We start from the raw sequence: 20,034 nt of genomic DNA on the forward strand, positions 1-20,034 counted from the left end.
TGGTTACACTAGTACTATAGGGGCCTAACATGCCCCTCTCCTTCAAAAAGTGTTGTCCTCAACGCTTGAGTAGTTCTTGATGCTTTTGTATAAAATTATTATCCTCCCATGTGGAATCTTCAGTGGGTAAGTTCTTCCACTTGATGAGATACTCTGGAATTGATTGATTTCGTAGCTGTCTGGTTCTTGTTTATGTGACTGCTCCAGTTTCCAATATGATTTTTCCTTCCTCTTCAAGTTCTGGCAATATTGTTTGAATTGGGACCTTCTGCAACTTTTGAATGAGTGGCCACACTTCTTCGTCTGTCTTCCATTCATCCCTTGCTTCATTTATCCAATTTGGTTGGATAATAGAAATAGCAAAAAACAATGCTTCCACATCCTCATCCTTTCTTGAGAGTGCATCTGCAACAAAATTTTGCTTCCATTTTCTATAGATGATGTCAAAGTCATAACCCAACATATTTGTGACCCATTTTTTTTGTTCTTCTAAAGATAATATTTGTTCTAAAAAGTATTTAAGACTATCATGATCCATTTTTACCTTGAAGTGTCTTCCCATTGGGTAAGGTCGCCATTTCTTAAGTGCATGTAGTATTTCCAACATTTCCTTCTCATAAATAGCTTGCTTGAGATGTAGCTATAAAAATACCTAATCACCTACATCAAAACATTTTTCACTGTGATGTTGATCTACCTGTTGTTTCATTCGATTCTACACCAAAGTGGCGTTATCTTTTAAAAGTTGGAGAACTTGTTGTTGATGCTCGATATGATCTTTCACTTCTTGAACCTTTTTCTTCTTGACATGTCCTTCTATATTTAGAGTTTGAGGAGTGGTAATTTCTTCCAATGCTTTACAAGATATGGTTGGATTCATTTCTTGATGCTCGATGTGATCTTTCACTTCTTGATATATCCTTCTATCTTGATAGTTTGAGGAGTGGTAATTCTGACCAATGCATTACAAGATATGGTTGGATTGATTTCTTCTTTCTCGATGTGATCTTTCACTTCTTGAACCTTTTTCTTCTTGATATGTCCTTTTATTTTGAGAGTTTGAGGAGTGGTAATTCTTGTCAATGCTTTACAAGATATGGTCGGATTCATTTCTTATTTCTCTGGGGTTGGTTCCTAGTGTATATCCTCTTCTTTTGATGTTTCTTGATCCTTTTCTTCCTCCTCTTCATAATCTATGTAAAATAATTTATTCTCAGCACACTTATGACCTTTAGTGCATTTGTTATCACAATTGTAACAAAGCCCTTTTTCTCTTTTTTCTTCCAATTGTTGTGGTGTCACCCTTGTAGGTTGTGGAAGGCTAGGAGAAGCAACACTTCCATGTTTATAGTTGTGAGGGGCAGAATTCCTTGTTTCCATAACTTTGCTTTCCACTTTTCTTGCCAACTTGAATGCCTTCTCGAAGGAATTAGGTTCCCAAAGATGAACCTCATGTTGAATGTTATCCTTTAAAGTTCCTATGGAGACATCAATCCTCTACTTCTCTGAAATATCATTTTCCCTTATATTCAATTTTTGAAAGTCCTCAATGTGCTCTGCCATTGAACACTTTTGTTTGAGATTTATCAATTGGATAAAGAAGGTGTTTCTATTTGTATCCTTAGAATGTGCTATCATTTCCTCTGTGAAAATTGACCACGTGAAAACTGGTTTACGAGAACAAAGCCCTTTATACCATAAAAAATGATTCGGCTCTAAATAATTATATGTAATACATACCTTTTATAACAATGGTAAACCATGTAGATCAAAATAGTTCTCCATCTATAATATCCAATTTACCGGATCCTTGCCATCAAACTTCCTCATCTCGCTTTTTCTTGATTTTAGGATCTTGATCTTGAAACGACTGTAACTCTATAATTTTGGATCTTCCAGTTCTGAAATCGTGACCTGAAGTAGTCCTCTGCGTCCTCTTTCCAATTCCACCAGTCTGATCGAAAGTGGATTCTCCAAGAAAGAGTTATGCACAATCTCCCAAGGTGACCTAATTATACACCTTTTCAAAATAGCAAACTTGTATGACGTGCCACGTGTCACTGTTTTGACCTTCGGATCTGAAAAATACACACAAAATACTAAAGGACGTCCTCTTTCTGTACCTTCTTACAAATTTCCAATCTTATTCTCAAAGAGAAATTTATGATGATTTTCCCAAGGTCACCTATTTAATATGTAATTCGGCAGTCTACAAAAACCCTAACTTCCTCAGATCATATATCCGAAAATATAGCGAGACATGACCTGAAATTTGGACCCGAGGTTTAAACCAATTTCTTCTCAAATGAGTTTTTTTTTAGCTTTTGAAATGTCATAGAAAAAAGTTATAGCAGAAATGCCACGATGACCTGTTTAGAGCAGCGAAAACCGTAGAATCCAAAGCTCTGATACCAAATGTTATGAAACCAACTCACAAAAAGATAAAAAAGATAGATCAACGCCTTAGAAATAAGCCTCTTTGAGGGGGAAACCTCCTTTACATTACACAAATGAACAATTCTTAGATGATACAAATGAGAAGACCTCATTTCTATATATAGGATTCTAAGGGGTCATAATATAATCAGAGCCGACATAACAATAATAATGTAAGGGCACAATAATAACAATAGTGGGCTTCTATGGGGCATAACAGTAACAATATGGGGACTACAAGGGTACAACAATATAATAAGGAGGTTGTACTAATAACAACAAGGGATTACACTAGTAGTATAGGGGCCTAACAACTAAGAGAGAAGAAGAGTGAGATTTTGCGAGATGGTAAGGGGGGAAGAGAATGAGAGAGTGAGAGGCAGTGAGGGAGTGAGAGATACATAAGGATAAAGGGTGGGAGATAGAGACATAGATGGAGGGTAAAGAGAGAGAGAAAGGGTTATAGGGGGGTTGTTGTGAAGAAGGGAATGAGATAGGGAGGGAGGGATAGAGACATAGAGGAAGAGAGAGAGAGAGAGAGATGGAGGATGAGGAAGTGAGAGAGAGGGGAAATATAGAGAAGGGGAGAGGTGGGAGATAAAAATAAAGGTTTAGGGAAGGGATTGAGGGAGAAAAAGAGAGAGAGAGAGGTTGTTGAGAAGCATGGATTGAGTGAGTGAGGGAGGGAGGGAGATAAAGAAAGACAATATGAAAAGTGATAGGAAGATGTAGTGAGAGAGATATAAATAGATATGTAGATAGAGAGAGACAATGAGGGGGGAGAGAGAAGGAGAGAGGGAGAGAAAAATAATAAAAGAGAGAGAGATCAAGGAGATATACATAGTGTAAGAGAACTAGAGAGAGAGAAGAAGAGAAGAAGAGACAGAGGGAGAGAATGGGGGTTTAGATAGGGAGGGAAACTAGGGGAGAGAAGGGGGTGAGGGGGAAAGAGGGGGAAAAGAGAGAGTTGTAGGTTGAGTAGAAGAGAGAGGGAGAGAGAGATATGTAGATATAGAAAGATATAGGAATAAACATGGAGAGAGATAAAGACAAAGTGGAGTGGTGAGAGAAAGAGATCGATAAGATGATAATGCGGGGTAGAGCTAGAGCTATAGGTTAGAGAGAGATAGATAGGAAGTGAGAGAGAGATATATATAGAGAGAGGGGGGAGTGAGGGAGAGAGTGAGAGACAAAAGAGGAGTAGGGAGAGAGAGAGAGAGAGAGAGAGAGAGAGAGAGAGAGAGAAATTAGGGCACTAGGAAGAGAGGAGAGAGGGAGGGAGGAGAGAGAGATAGAGAGAAGGGGTTGAGGGAGGGAGGAAGAAATAGAAGGAGAAAAAGGGGTAATGGGGAGAGAGAGGGGAGAGAGGGATTTGTAAATATGGAGATCTAGAGTGAGAGGGAAGGGAGATGAGACAAAGAGATAGACAAGAACATAGGGGGAAAGAGATGGAGTTAGAGGGGGAGAGAAAGAGTGAGGAAAATGGTCTGAGGTAGAAATAGGGAGAGACAGAGAGAGAGGAATGGAGATATAGACAAAGAGGGAATAAGATATAGAGAGACATGGGAAAATATGTAACTAGAAGTGGAGAAATAAATAATGGTAGCGAGATAAAGAGAGAGAGGAGGGATGGGGACATGGAGGGAGGAGAGAGATAAGGAGTGGGAGATATCAAGATCGAGAGAGAGATAGAGAGAGAGAAGTGGAACTAGAGGGCGAGAGAGAAAGAGGGAGGGAGGCATGGAGAGAGTGGAGGGGGGAGAAGAAAGAGAGAAGGAGAGAAAGAGGGAGGGAGAGGATATAAAGACACAGCAAAATATGTAAATGGAAATTGATAGATATAGATTTGGGGGGAGAGAGAGAGAGAGACAAAGAGAAGGAGATAGGGATGGAGGAGAGAGAAAGAGGGGAGCTAAATTGTGAAAGTAAAGAGAGAGAGTGGAAGAAGAGAGAGATACAAAGGGAATAAGTGACAAAGAGGTGGAGATAGAAAGAGAGAGGGGGGGATGGAGAGAGTGGAGGGGGAAGAAGAGAGGTATAGAGGGAGAGAGGGAGAGAGAGAAGAAGGAAAGAGGGAGGGAGATAGACATAGCTAGGTAAGAACTAATAGAGAGACACAAACAAATATGTGAAATGGAAATAGAGAGATGGAGAGATGGGGAGAGATAAAGATAGAGGGGGGGAGAAGACAAGGAGGGATGACTAAGAGGAGGGGAGGTATATTGAGAGAGGAGAGATAGAGAGGGAGAGTGTGGAAGAAAAGGGAGAAAGAGAGGAAATAAGAGAGACATAGAGAGGTGGAGATAGAGAGTGAGAGAGAAGGAGAGATGGATGGATGGAGAGAGTTGATGGGGAAGAAGAGAGAGGAATACTGAGAGAGGGAGAGGTGGAGAGAGGGAGAGACAATTTTAGGGGTGGAAGTGAGTGGGGGAGGGGGAGAGAGAGAGAACGAGAGAGGGAGGTATATAGAGATAGAGATGGTGGGGTTACAGAGATGGAAGAAAAGAGAGACAAATAAATAGAGCGGGTGGCGAAGAGAGGGAGAGAGTGTAATGGGTGAGAGAGGAAGAGGGATAGTGAGGGAGTGAGGGGGAGAGAGAAAGAAAATGAGAGAGGGAGGTAGATAGAGATAGGGATGGAGGGGGGATAAATAGGAAAAAATAGAGAGAGTGATGGGGGGTAAGAAAGAGGGAGAGAGAAAGGATAGAGGAAGGGAGATAAAGATAGAAGTGTGCACAATTTATATAATACATGCATGGTCCTAGCATTTTCAATCTAACATGAAAAGGTGAGAGAGGAACATAGGTAGGGTATTCATTGTTATAGATTTTAGTCTCAAGAACACATACACATTGTTTAGAAGGTGTGTGCCTTCCCAATAATGTGCATGTGTTCCTAAGAATGCATGCACTCTTCTTCTACTAGCCTTACCCCAACTTGAATCCCACTCACTTGACATACAAACACAAAAAGTAGAAAATAATAATAGAAGAGAAATGGCTATCAACACTTGGTATGAGTGTTTGTGCAATTGGAAACAATATATTTGTCCATTTATTTTATTGGAAAACATTTCTTTGTCTTTTTAGTTAACCAGAAGATTTTTTTTGTAATGAGAAGGAAATTTAAGTAATTTGAAGACAATTATTCTCTTTTTGAGGGACTGGAAAAGGATTTTATCTTCTCATGTAATTGGAAGGAAATTGTTTATATTTATGTGAAATTGGAAGACATTTTTTAGCCTTTTTAGTAATATTTGGAGACGATGTTTATTTTCTTGTATAATTAGATGATAATTTTTGTAATTGGAAGACAATTGTTCACTACAAAGAAAATACCTTATAGTGCAGGTTATAACGGAGGTTTTGAGTGTTATAAAATTGGAAAAATTTGTCAAAAAAACATCTGTTTGTGATAATGGATGTTTTAAAGGAGATTATAACAAAAATTCATCACAACTAAAAGAAATTGGGTGGCTGAGGTTTTAGCGGATGTTTTTTTTGTGGTGCACTTCATGGAAAAAGTAGCACCAGTGCACTAAATATATAAAAGCACCAAGTTTCATACATAGCTAAAAGAACTGAGGCATTGAATGCAAAGAACATCAACGCCTAAAATTTATACCACCCTAGCACGTATATATCAAAAAACACCCTGGGGCATTCTTTTAAGGAAGGAAAATGGGGCATGCAAAAAATAATTACAGTCTTGGTGAAAATTTTTAAACTCGCATCGTTGATGCGTATTGTTCATATAAACGCATCAGTGCATTAGTGATATAAAAGGACCAATGTTGTTAATTTTAGTGATGGATTGGTGATGGAAATAGTATTTTGTAGGACTGGGGTGTTAGTTCTATGAAAGCATTGGTGCGTTAAAAATTACAATGCACTAGGGTGTTAATTGCAAACAATACCGATGCTTGAAGAATTTAATGCCCTAATGTTGTCATTTTCTAAAATGGTATTGACCATGCAAAAATATTTTGTCACAATACTCCTATATAACATATCACGCCGGTGTGTTTTTATGTTATTGACACACCAATTTTTTATGAGATTTTCTCTTTTTTGGAGACATCAACCTGTGAAAGTGAAATTATTATAATTTTTTAAATATACTATTCATCGAAAATCAACATATAACTTATAACAGTATTCATATAAATTAAAATTTGATTAATGCATTTGTATATGATGTTTGGATAAATTTGTTATATTATCATATTTCGCATCTCTTCATTATAATATTTAATAATCCATATATTAAATCAGTGGTGTAACATTTCATGGAGAAATTAGATAACACAACAGGATAATTTTAAATGTATTTTATTATAAACCAATAAGAGGATCTTTGTCATAAAAAGTGGAATTGTTATTGATAACCCCTTGTCTTTCAATTGAGGAATTATGTCTAAGGAAGTGGAACCGACGAATACACTGTACAGATTGTTTACGGTGGCATTCATGGTAGCTAGGTTTCAGGTCTAATCTACAATGTCGGGTTGCAGGGTTTCCAGTAAACCCTGCCAACTCTTACAGCTAAAGGCAAACTACTAACGGACAAAGGAGGTGAGCGAATCATTGGTAAACCTCAGGGGGAGGGTGTAGAGCCTCCCCCAAATGACAACGAACATGTTCCAATGCAGGAGGAAGCCTGCAAACAAACAATCCACAAGGAAATAGAAGAAGGACAGGACTCTCAAGGAGATAAAGAAACAGTTAACGAGGTCCCCAAAGCGACCTCCACCACATGCAAGCCAGTTGTAGCCACAAGACCAAAGATCAAGCTACCCAGCTGTAGGATCAACACACAAATCCAATATATGAAGGATCATGCCCTGATAGGGAAGTTTATTGGCCGTTGGCCCACAGAAAATGCACTGCAGGGATGGATCGCAACCAAATGGAAGCCGAAAGGTCACATTACCCTACAATTAGGCCCCAAGGGATTCTTCACAATGGTTTTCAACTATCTGGAGGATAGAAATAGAATCATTGATGGAGGGTCGTATTTCTTTAACGCCACTGGCCTGTACCTCGGATATTAGGTCGAGAGATTTAACTCGGATAAAGAGGATCTCAGTTGGGCTCCGGTCTAGATCCACCTCTACTCCCTCCCTTTGGAGTATTGGGATGAGGCATCATTACAAGATATTGGCAATGGTCTTGGCGAGTTCGTCAAAGTTGCAGAGGAAACTAAGCTTAGAAGATACACCTCGTATGTGCGTATATGTGTTTATATGCACCTCAACAATGCCCTTCCAAATGTGGTAAGTCTCTTTCATGACGATTTTGAATGGATCCAATCTATCGACTATGAACATGTTCCATTCCACTGTAGGAAATGTCACACTCTTGGTCATCTATGTCGAGATTGCCCATCTAACCTAAAAACCGCAGCCCCTCCTCCTTCTGGAAAATCAGATGATGATGGATTCACCAAAGTTTCCCATTGCAGAAAGAATCTCAGAAAATTTGGATCTCATCCCAAGACCACTGCTGATATCCCCCCCAAACCGAGTACCAGGAACAACTTCGAGTCCCTGGCTCAGCTAGATATAAACAATATTGAAACCCTGACTCCCCCTAAGGAGTAGCCCAAGTCAAAAGCTCACTCAGCTTCCACCAACACAGTGATTCCTCAGAAATTAAAGCAAACCATTGACCTTAGTTCTCCATCTCCCAGCGATTTTCCCGCCTGGCTCACTCAAAATATGGAGGTAGATAATGAGCAGACTGCTCTGAAGGATACAAAAGGAAATACAAAAGAAAGGAACGAAACCCAGAATATGGAAGAGGAACCAGAAAGCATAGATATAGGAGACCTGGATATTCTAGGCTTAGAGCAAGCCTATAAAACAAAAAGTTATGACAAAATTCCAGAAAGACAGTTGGACAATCTGGAAATAATTTTATCAATAGCACAGAGACAGTGAACCCTTGGAATACAGCCTAGAAGCCAATGGGATGGAAATATCCTCAACAAATACAACAAGAAAAGAGGAAGGAAAATAGATCTTCAATGAACCATTCGCATCGAGGAAATGCTAGTGGAATCCAGAAGATACTCCAAGCTCAAGAAGTACTATACTACCCTCTCTAATATCTCATCATGAAGCTCATCTCATGGAATATTTGAAGGCTTAACAACCCTGGGAATTACAGATCGATAAAAAACATGGTTCAGCAAGAAAAACCAAGCATTTTCTTCATACAAGAAACCAAGTGTAGCTCAGCAACTCTGGAAAAATACATGGCCAAAGCTTGGCCAGGTTGTACTGCAATTATAGTAGATGCATTAGGGGCATCAGGAGGTCTTGCAATCATCTAGAACGCACAGACAATCACACTCTCCAACTTACAAGTGAACAAGCACTTCATTCAGGCTTCGTTCCATATAATAGGGACAAATATCCATGGGCATTTAACAAATGTTTACTTTCCCCAAGAAGCTACTCAAAATATAGACATACTAAATACTCTATCAATAATCAACACTCAAAGGACCCACCCATTCTTGATCATAGGGGGGGGACTTCAACATGATTACCAAATTGGAGGAAAAAAGGGGAGGCAGAAGCAGACTAGATAAAGAAAGTTGTCATCTAAAGGACTTCATCCAGAATAACTGGCTCATTGATCTACCCTTCAATAATGGAGTTTTTACCTAGAATAATAAAAGAGTAGAGCCTTACCAAATAGCCTCACAATTAGATCGATTCCTTCTCTCTGATAATGCTATCCATTTAGGCGGAGACCTCTTAGCCTCAATTTTTCCCCTCACAGGTTTTGATCATTGGCCAATCGCTCTCCAATGGACTAGACCAGGCAACACTGCACGTCGGCCCTTTCACTTTGAAGCCTTTTGGCTGTCACATCCAGATTTCAACAACTTCGTCAACACGATCTGGAAAAGCTTCAAGCCTTTGGAGGGATCAAGAATGTTCCAATTCCACCAAAAGCTAAAAAGTCTCAAATTTCATATCAAACAATGGAACCAGTCTACCTTTGGGAATATAATCCAAGCATAAACAGCACTAAATAAAGCAATTACAGAATTGCAACAGAAAATTGTCATAGAAGGGTGAACAGAGCAGTTTTTGGAGCAGGAAACACACCTACAATCTCAAATCATGGAAAGAGACAAGCAAGAAGAAGTTCTTTGGAGGCAAAAATCACAGATCAGGTGGCTAAAGGATGGTGAAAAGAATACAAAGTTCTTTCACTGCTCTACGATCCAAAGTAGAATGACCAACACCATTACCCATATATAGAACAGCCAAGGAGAAAAAGTTGAGGACCATGCAGCCATAGAACAAGAACTTCTGACATACTTCAAACAGGTTCATCATGAGACTCAAATAGATAGGATGGAGGCCATTGATAAAATAATCCAATCCATTCCAAAGATCATCACTGAGGAACATAATCAGTTGCTCCTCCAGCCGATTACTTTACAGGAGGTGGAAAAAGCAATCCAACAGCTAAAAGAAGGAAAGGCGCCAGGTCCTGACGGGTTTACCTCTAACTTCTTTCACAATTTCTGGGAGATGATCAAATTGGAGGTCTGGCAGGTCATGGAAGAATCTAGAGCCAACAGATGGATGCTCCCATCCATGAATGCCACTTTCATTACCCTCATTCCTAAAGAAGCGCAGTCTAGAACCCCTGACAAATTCAGGCCTATAGTGTTGTACAATGTCATTTACAAAATAGTCTCCAAAGTCATTGCTTCAAGGCTTAAACCATTGCTCCCTTTACTTATCTCCCCAAAGCAATCAGGGTGTGTGGAGGGCAGGCAAATCACGGATGACATTATCCTAATGCGTGAAATCATCCACTCTTTGAAGCAGCATAAAAAAATAGGTATGCTACTTAAGATAGATCTATCTAAAGCATTTGATAGTCTAAGCTAGAGTTATATTCAAAAAATGCTAAATGCCTTTGGTTTTTCCCCTCTGTGGGTCAGATGGGTTATGAGTCTCATTTCATCAACCTTCTTCTCCATCCTAATCAATGGAATTCCTTCCTCCCCCTTTCATCCTTCTAGAGGTATTCGTCAAGGAGATCCCTTATCTCCCTTTTTGTCTGTTATCATGGCGGAAGGTCTAGGTAGATGCATCAAAGATGCACTTCACTCACAGCAACTACGAGGCCTCTCCTTTCCCAACTCTCCTCCCTTCACCCATCAGAAATTTGTAGACAATAACATGCTTTATGGGCACCCCTCTGTCCAAGAAGCTTACAAGTTAAAATCTCTGTTAAACCTTTTTTTAGCTGCCTCTGGAGCTTCTATAGACCAAGCCAAATCTCAAATTTTCTTCTTTCATATCCCTCCAGTTACCCAAGCCTCCATTGCTTGGATTCTGGGTTTCCCAATAGCTGCTCTTCCTTCCAACTACCTAGGACCTCCCCTTACTGATGTCGCCCTAAAACACTCCTCATGGAATTTTCTCCTTGAAAAATTAGAGGCGCATCTCTCTTCCTGGACTCACAGATCCCTCAACTTGCCAAGTCGCCTCTTCTTAATCAAATATATTCTTCAATTTATGCCATTGTATCTTTTCTCAATCTTAGCAGCGCCTAAATGGGTTCTCAAAGAAATAAAAAAGCTCCAACAATCCTTTCTATGGGGTAACTCAGGTCAGAAATGCAAATGGGCTCTTGTTAAATGGGAAAAAGTTTGTCTTCCTAAGCACTTAGGAGGGACTGGGCTCCGTGATCCTCATCATAGCAATGCTGTTATGGGAGCACGTATCTGGTGGAACTTGCTCACTGCACCCCACACTCCTTGGGCCACTCTATGGACAACCAAATATGCCAATAACAGACCTGCTGAGGATCTTATCCGACTCACTGATATAGGACCGGGTTCATTAGTCTGGAATGCAGCAAAGCAACATAAAAATCTAATTCAACAGCATAGCTTCTAGGAGGTCAAGGACGATACTATTCTGAGATTCTGGGAGGACTCCTAGCAGCAACAACATAGATTAAAATATTTGATTAATCCTCGCCAAATTCCCAATTGGGAAGCTCACAGGTTTGATAAGATCAATCAATATTGGAAGCCCACCCTATGGCATGGCTTCAGGCATTGGGTCAATCTTGATCACATTATTTGGAATGGCCTGGAGTCAGATCAGCTGATCCTTGGAATGGAACTCTCCTATCAGAAAATTAGATATTCAAAAAAGAAGGATTTACTTAGATGGGGATATGAAGACAGGGGAATGTTCACAACACATGAAGCCTACAACATAATCATAAAAGAATCTGCATTCAAAGATCCACTATGGACAGCTATCTAGGCTCCCAACTTATGGCCGAAGGTGTCCACTTTCCTTTGGCTACTTTGTTAGAACAAAATTCTCACCTGGGATAATCTACGGAAGAGAAACTTTCATGGACCTTCCATCTGCCCCAATTGCAATTAGGAAGAAGAAACCCATTTGCATCTCATGAACACATGCCCTCTAGCTCATAAACTCTGGGAAAAAGTTATTTTTAGATGTCAAAGGGATTGCAGAATCAAGGAAGACATCCCTACCACTGTTCGCAATAGGGTAAGAAATAGTTATAAGAGCAATATTCTTAACTCCTTATGCAAGCTTATCCCCGGCCTACTTATGTGGACTATATGGAAGGAGAGAAACAAACGCATCTTCAAGAATCAGTCAATGCCTATGGACATCATCTGGAACAATGTCTGTCAAAACTGCAAGGAAACTCTTCTACTCCAATCTTGGCATGACGGTGACCTTCCCTCACTGCCACAAGAAAAGACTATTTGGGACAACTGGAATCTACATTGGAATCAAGAATTAAAAATTTCAGCCAAAACTATAGCAAAAAGTCCAATCTCAGACAAATGGATCATCCCTCCTCAGAATGTGTTCCAACTGAATTTTGATAGAGCCTCAAAGGGCAATCCAAGTAAAGCCGGGTTTAGAGGAATTTTCAGAGATCATAAAGGGGCCATCCTTCTAACATTTCTAGGCTCGAAAGGATAGGACTCTAATAACTCAGCAGAGCTTGAAGGGTTATGGCAAGGACTCCTTTTAGCTTAGTCACATGAGCTTTTACCTCTCATCATTGAAGGAAACTCTCAAATACTAATAAATATGGTGAACAAAATTATGCAGGGGACTCCCTTAAACAAAATTGGCAATAGTTGGAGACTAGCCGAAAGACTAGAACTTGTTGAAGATTGGCTCAGAGTCCACAGAGCAGTTAATTTCAAACATATTTGACGGGAAGGCAATAAGGTGGCTGACCTTCTTACCAACATAGGGGTGGAGAGTAACACTACTCTAAAAGCTAATGAATTATCTTCTATTGCAACTGATGCACAGATGAAGGAATTCAATGAAATAGTTGAGAAGGAGATGACTCAAGAAGTCACTCCTAGTCACAGTAATTGGAGGGATACTGGTAAGAACGTGATGGATGAATCCCTCTTCACCTCGCATGGCCTATTCAGTGGCATTCAACATGCTAGTTCGAGTTTTGAAAGGCCTGCCATGCAGGCTGTGAGGGCAATAGTGATCAGCGATTAAACGAGGACCGTCGATCGCGAACATGGATCGACGACCCAAACCACATCGGTGGATCACAAAATGGGGAGACCAAAGTGCAAGGCCTTTACACATAGCAATATGTGATTGCGATCAGATCGCATCGCAATTTCGCATCGGCGGAAACCAATGGACGGAACCTTTACACCTTAATATGTCCAATGCGATGATGCAAACCCAATGTGATGATACAAGTTGTGATGGCTATGGTGATTGGCGATTAAACAAGGACCGTCGATCATGCACGTGGATCGACGGCCCAAACCACATCAGCGGATCGCAGAATGGGGGGCCCAGAGGGCAAGGCCTTTACATACAACAATATGCGATCGCGATCAAATCGCATCACAATATCGCATCAGAGGAAACCAAGTGGCGGAGCCTTTACACCTTCATTTGTGTGATGCGATCATGTGGACCCGACGGTACTCTAAATATTATTTGATAATATTTGAGGTCCACAGAAAATCCAGTTTCAATGCATTTTCAATGTATTTCGATATATAATGAAATAACTAAGGTGGGGGAGAGACTCATGGAGGTGGGGGAGAGCCACACGGCAACGCTTCTAGGGACGTGGTGGATGACATGGTGAACGAGTGGGCTTGCCCAATCATTGAGGAGCCCATTCCATGACGAGGCTTCTAGGCAGTGGATGTGGCTGACAGAGTATAGGCAGGGGTTGCCTGATGATAGTTCGAGGCCAGCTGTGGCTGCCCAGGTGTTCATTATCTAGTCTTTTTGGTTTTTTCTAGTGTTGCATGGGTTCTGGGTTCCTATCTAGACTAATCGTCAAGGAACCATCTTACTATTTCTTTTATGGGGTCTGGACTTGAGAAGTGATACCATTTTTTAGGTTTCTGCTCTCACTGGACTGGTTTCCCCAATGTTGGGGCAGTCCAGTTTTTGTTGATACTCTACGATACCTTGGTCAAGGCTTTGTCCTCTTTGTATTTTTCTGTACATATTAATAGATTAATTTTACTTAGAAAAAAAAAATTGAGGAATTATGTCCATTACATTTAAAAATTGTATGATTTTCACATACAATTATTTCAGAAAATACAACAGATTTCATTAATATCCAAATAGATCATCATTCTTCGTTGGAACTATTGCCAGTACTTGATCTAATTCCATGACTTGGGTTATTTGGAGGAATGTTTTGTTGATTGCATCAATTGTTTTTGTCTTCTTGATATTGTTCCATCTGCAAACATAAAAATAAAGTCTAATGAGTATATCTACACTGATGGGAATAATGAAAATTTAAATAAATAATATACATCAATGTAAATCAAATAACAATGTACCATAGCAAGAAGTGACTCATAAGCTATGAACATGGTTTCAAAACCAAGTCTTATGCCTTCTTGCAACAAGTCTTTTGCTGGTGCAGTTCCATACTTTGTTTCGTGCATGCTTTAAACATCATTATAAATCATAGATTTAATGTAAAGGATTTTTTGTTATATAAACTCAGAGAAGTAAAACAACATGGATATTTATAAATTCCACAATTAATTTTTTATATGCCAAAATATTCTCAGAACCCATATTTAACCCAATGTTAATCAATTCTTCCTATGGCTCTTCTTTGTATGTTAGCACCTATTTGAAGACATTCAAAGTTGGTTGATGTAAAACAATTTAAAATATATAAAAATGAAACCTTGAGTTGTTACAAGGAAATATTAACAATTATTAACAAACTTTGATATCAACCCTTTTCTTCCTTCTCGTTTTGTTTTATGTGCTAAATGAGTTCCATTTTGTTTTCTTTTATGAAAGAAAATACTTGAAAATTAATATTTAACGCTAAATTATTCTTTTATATGTACAAATTCAATCATGATTACATACATTTGAAGCATGTTGTTGTTGTGATGGCTCCTCCTGTGATGACATTATGTCCATTTCTTTGACCATCTCCTTGTACACTTTTCTAGACATCCTCTCGCATGTTTCACATATCAACTCATTGATCATTTGGGATTTTCATAATCTTCCTAAAAAAGAAATAATTTTTTTTATATTGATATATGAAAACTAGATATAACAAAATTGAAACAAATGAATGGTATATATATATATATATATATATATATATATATATATATATATATATATATATATATATATATATATATATATATATATATATATATATATATATATATATATATATAATTTTAGAAAATCATCTTAATTAGGAATATTACCTTTTGAATGATTCTTTTTTGTAGTTGTATTTTTTTCTATTACAATTCTAACATTTCTCATTGGTCATTGCTTGGAAACACTTCCTTTAGTTTAGATATAATTTGGTTCTTAGAATCATTGGATTTATTTTTGTATTGTAAGTGAAAAGTATATCTATACATTCATTCCACTAGATCCCTCATGGTTTTGTAAAAAAAATCCCCCTTTCGTTAACCTCTAACACCAATCCAAATGAGCTAAGAACCAATTCATCATCATTTACATCTTCTATAATTTTTATTTTCATAGAATGGCAATGATCTTTTCCTTCATTGTTGATCCTTATTGAGCATTAAACATATATGAATTAATAGATTGTTTCAAACATGCTATCTAATATTCTTAAATATATTATTAATGAAAATTCAAAAAAAAAAACAAAAAGTTCATATTGAAAAGTATTTTTCATTCACCTAATTCATCCTTTGCAATTTTTCTATCACGCTTTTACACTCTTATGCACTTAGATTAGAAATAATCTTATCGGCCTTCTTCGTTTTGTGGTTGTACATGACACACACTAACCAATACATATTAGTTAAACTTACATATAGCTCAAACATATTAATTTTGTAAAGAATTTACAAAGAGCTTGTCTTCTCTGCTTTTTTTATATGCTATCATTGTATCGATCAATATTTTTGTTACTTAACATCTTCTCGGACATTTTTATCAATATACAACCTATACCATTTAATACAGAATCCATTAAATAAATTGTATACATAAATCAAATCATTTTCATCCAAAAAGAGCTCTAGTAACTGGTGTGTTTATTTGAATAAACGCACCAATTCGTTTATTCCATTAAACACATTGGGTGTTTAATTGTTTGGCACTGTCAACAAAAAATAATTTTTTTAAATAATTTTAAATTATGACGATATGATTTGCAATGATAAACACACCATAATGACTTAATGATGTTATGTGGTAAGGGTGCGTTAATGTGGTATATTACACCAGGAGAAACGATGAATAGATTGGATAGAACTGACAATGTTATAATACATCGATGCATTATATTACACAGTGCATACCGATGCATTATATTATACAGGGCACAGTGCAGAATATATATCTATTTTTTAACCGATAGGGCTGACATGGATTCGATTTAATTCAATGAGTGATCCCCCTACTTTACATGTCAAATGCCCTATATATAGTAAGTACACAAACCCAGTAAATCTAAAATGCCTAAAATAAAAACCCTAATTATGAAGTGGTAGAGGGAGTTAAACCCTAAGGTGAAATTTTGCACTCACATAAGCAAGAAGAAGCAAGGGTTTAAGTATTGATTTTTTTTTTTTTTAATCTAAATTTTAATTAAATTTAAATACGAACATAGATCGTAAAAAAGTTACTAGTAAAATAAATGGTAATTTTTTTATTATACAAGGTTTAAAAAAAAAATCTTTTAAATTGTGAATAAATCTAAAAAAAATTGTAAAAAAATTTAACAGTGGTATTTAAAATTGTTGTTATGCAGGATTTTGATTGAATCGCCATACCTTTCAAATTATGATATTTTTACGATTCCAAATTTTTTTTTTGCTCCAAATTGTTCCCAGTATGTCTCTATTGCAAATGATCTCTCTTTTAATTAAACCATAACAAAAATTGTAAAAAAAATTATTGTTAAACTAAACAATAAAATTTAAATTTTTTACTATGTAGGGTTTTGAGCAAATCACTATACCTTTCAGCTTCTAGTCTTCTGAATAGTTTTGCTACTCCAAAGTATTTTGTTGATGCACAATGATCTTAGTATGTTTCTCTCACAAATCACTCCCTTGAAATTTTGGGAAAAATAATTAAATAGTGAAAAAAATAAATAATAAAAAAATTACTATTTAAAATACTTTATGAAATTAGATTTCGAAAAATCAATTTCCGCTCATTTTTTAATTAAAAAAAAAATCCTCTTTTTTTTCACTATATCCAAACATCAGTGCATTCGATTGTAAAGAGAACTAGTGCGTTTATAGAAAAGTGCACCAACATCGCCGGCGCGCCAAATTTTTTCAACGCACTAACATGATCCAATTTGTTTTTTTTCTTTTTGAAGTCCCAAAACGGTCAGATTATTTTTTTAACACAATGGTGCAGTTTATATTTAGATGCATCGATGTTGTAATTGTTATAAGAGCACCGAGACAGTTGAATTCATTTTTATTTTCTAAATTCTGGAAAGAGGTGCATAAAAGTGATAAAAAAATTTAAACACATTGGTGCGTCTTTTTACAAGAGCACTGATATGATAACATATTTTATATTTTTCTGGAATACTAGAAACTAGTGCGGGTATCATTTAAACGCCCTAGTGTTTTTATGATTTAAACACATCAGTGTGATTTGTTCGAATAAGCACACCGGTAAGGTTTTAAATTTATATGCAATTTTATTTTCACATAAAATGGCATATTAATCTGAAATTATCCTTTAGGACACATCCACATGAATTACAATGGTTCATAGTATAAATTTTCCGCTTAAAGTCACCTTATTCTTGAAAAAAAATGAAAACTAGATTGAAATTTAGATTGTTGTTATATGGTTCTCGAAATTAATTTTAGATATGCTCACAAATTTTATTTTCGATTTTTCTCAAATCCAAGGACAAAATATCAATAATATCAAATCTCCACTTCTTCAAATTCTAGCTCGTTCCCTATTGTTGATCAAATTCCTTCACGGAGTTATCCCTTTCCATCTCTAGTAAGTTCATATTTTATTTATATTTCAATTATCTAATTGAATTTATTTTTTTAATCCATGTCAATTTGAATAAAAATGTATCAAAATTTGTAGGATCATGATTCATAATTGAGTTCAGATGCAAAAAATATTCCTCCATTTCAAAAACATTGGAAGCTCTTATCAGGAGAAGCATATCGTAAACAGTTGGTAGATGAAAATAGATAACCTCTTCACCCTGCCAATTGAAACATGGCATCTTCCAACTGGAATCTTGGATCAACGATGGTAATAATTGTTTGGTATAATTTAATTTCAACAAACCAATTGTATTGATGTGCTTACTAATATCATTGATATTGTACTAATGACATTAAATATTTTTTGAAATTAGGATTATTGAGCAACCCACCCACCATATTCTAGTGCACCCCAGTTTAATTTCAACTTGAGAGAAGGTTTCATTAATAGAAATACTTGAATAGGAAGCATACAAATAATGGTTGAATCAACCAGACATTCAATTCCAACTACGTCCAAATCCACCAAATAGGAATGACTACAACAATAGTAGTTCTTCATCGCAGGTTGGCAATGAAGGTAATCAAATAGAGGTTGGTATGGATGATTAATTATGAGATATGACTACCATGAAGGCAATGTTGTTAGATGCACTCCAAAGCGATGAGCTAGGGGATGATGGGCATACCACTGATACCTTATTCGAAAGCCTAAAATATTCTTCCACCAACCCTCTTTTTGGACCTGGCTGCAAGTCAAAGTCTACTCAACTGGGGACAACGATGTTTCTATACAACTTGAAAGCAAAGTTTGTCATTTCGAATTCATGTTTCTCGCCAATATTGAGGTAATTCACCTGCATGATCGGTCAAGCCCTTATATTTTGAGAAACCTTGTCACACAATCAACATTAAAAAAGATTGGTTTTATGAATTTTAAATATTGACATTATACAATTATATTCCCCACCAACTACAGGTTATTCCAAGATAAAGTTCTTACGAGTGATAATTTGTCTTGTCAGGTAGTTGTGAAGACATAAAGAAGTTAAGTATTGAGGGGTTTTCACAGTGCATTATATTAGATATCATGTTTTTGGATTCAACTGCATTAAGTAAGTCATTCATCTATGACCATTTCCATAAGAGGTAGTCCTAACTGACCAATTTCTCATGATTTTTGAATATTCCACTTAGCACTCATTGCATTGGGTGATTTTTGAATAGTCCACGTAAAGAAGTTATTGAAAATGTTGGGTATTGAGTACACACCATACCATAATTAAAAAAAGGGGGTAAATCACATGGTCCTCCTCAAAATATATTGAGGCATATGCCTATAATTCTAAGGATTCAAATATTCTTTCATTGCAAGGAATTAGATATGTTTCAAGGATGACATGCCTCACACAGAAGTGAATCAGGAGTTATGTGAATCCAAACAAATTCAATAGCCATGAATCATATAGAGGATACATGGCCTCAAAAATTCAAGGATGAAGTATGAAGTCTATGACTCAACATAGCCATGGGCGACGTCAACCCATATTCCCTCCAAAATACAAAATATTTTGTTTGGTCTGTAGTAGTGATCAATAACAATATCCCATGGTTTTCGATGAAGAATGAACATCATATGTTGGCTCTCATAGTCCCTGGTAGAAGACAAGTGAAGAATATGTATATCTACTTACAACCATTGGTAGATGAATTAAAGGAACTATGGGAAGGGATACATGCGTACGAAGTATCAAGGGCCATTACAACAGAGAGGAGTTTTATGTTGTATGGCATATGTGCTTACACCATACTTGATTATCCAAACTTAGGAGTTGGTTCTGGTAAATTATTATTTTATTAATTTGTTTATATATGTAACAATCTTGTTTCACATATTAATTTAATTCATTGCAATCATTTTGATCTTCATTGTTGCTAAAGTGTCGACCTATATACAATAATTTCATAGGTCTTGTAACGAAATGGTATCATGGATGTAAATGTTGTGGACCTTCTCTGAAGGCTAGGTGGTCT

At 37.0% G+C, this 20,034-nt stretch overlaps 1 protein-coding gene across 1 annotated transcript; it reads left to right on the plus strand.

The window, feature by feature from the left end:
• Window positions 1–10,537: 10,537 nt before the first annotated feature.
• Window positions 10,538–13,000, plus strand: LOC149245175 (uncharacterized). The gene is made up of 2 exons (XM_089437538.1): window positions 10,538–11,320; window positions 12,797–13,000. The coding sequence occupies exons 1-2, from the start codon at window positions 10,538–10,540 to the stop codon at window positions 12,998–13,000; spliced, it is 987 nt and encodes a 328-aa protein (XP_089293664.1).
• The last annotated feature ends 7,034 nt before the right edge of the window (window positions 13,001–20,034 follow it).

This window comes from Pinus tabuliformis, chromosome 7, assembly GCF_031772625.1.
Source record: "Pinus tabuliformis cultivar Carrire ecotype Pingquan chromosome 7, CPIR1, whole genome shotgun sequence".
In the NCBI taxonomy this organism is placed as follows: domain Eukaryota; kingdom Viridiplantae; phylum Streptophyta; class Pinopsida; order Pinales; family Pinaceae; genus Pinus; species Pinus tabuliformis.

What these genes read in the sequence shown, in the direction of transcription:
- LOC149245175 (XM_089437538.1), top strand. Translation starts at nt 10,538, where the DNA reads ATGGCGGAAGGTCTAGGTAGATGCATCAAAGATGCACTTCACTCACAG. An exon ending in ATATAGGACCGGGTTCATTA is followed by an intron (nt 11,321 to 12,796) that starts GTCTGGAATGCA and finishes ACTGATGCACAG; the next exon opens with ATGAAGGAATTCAATGAAAT.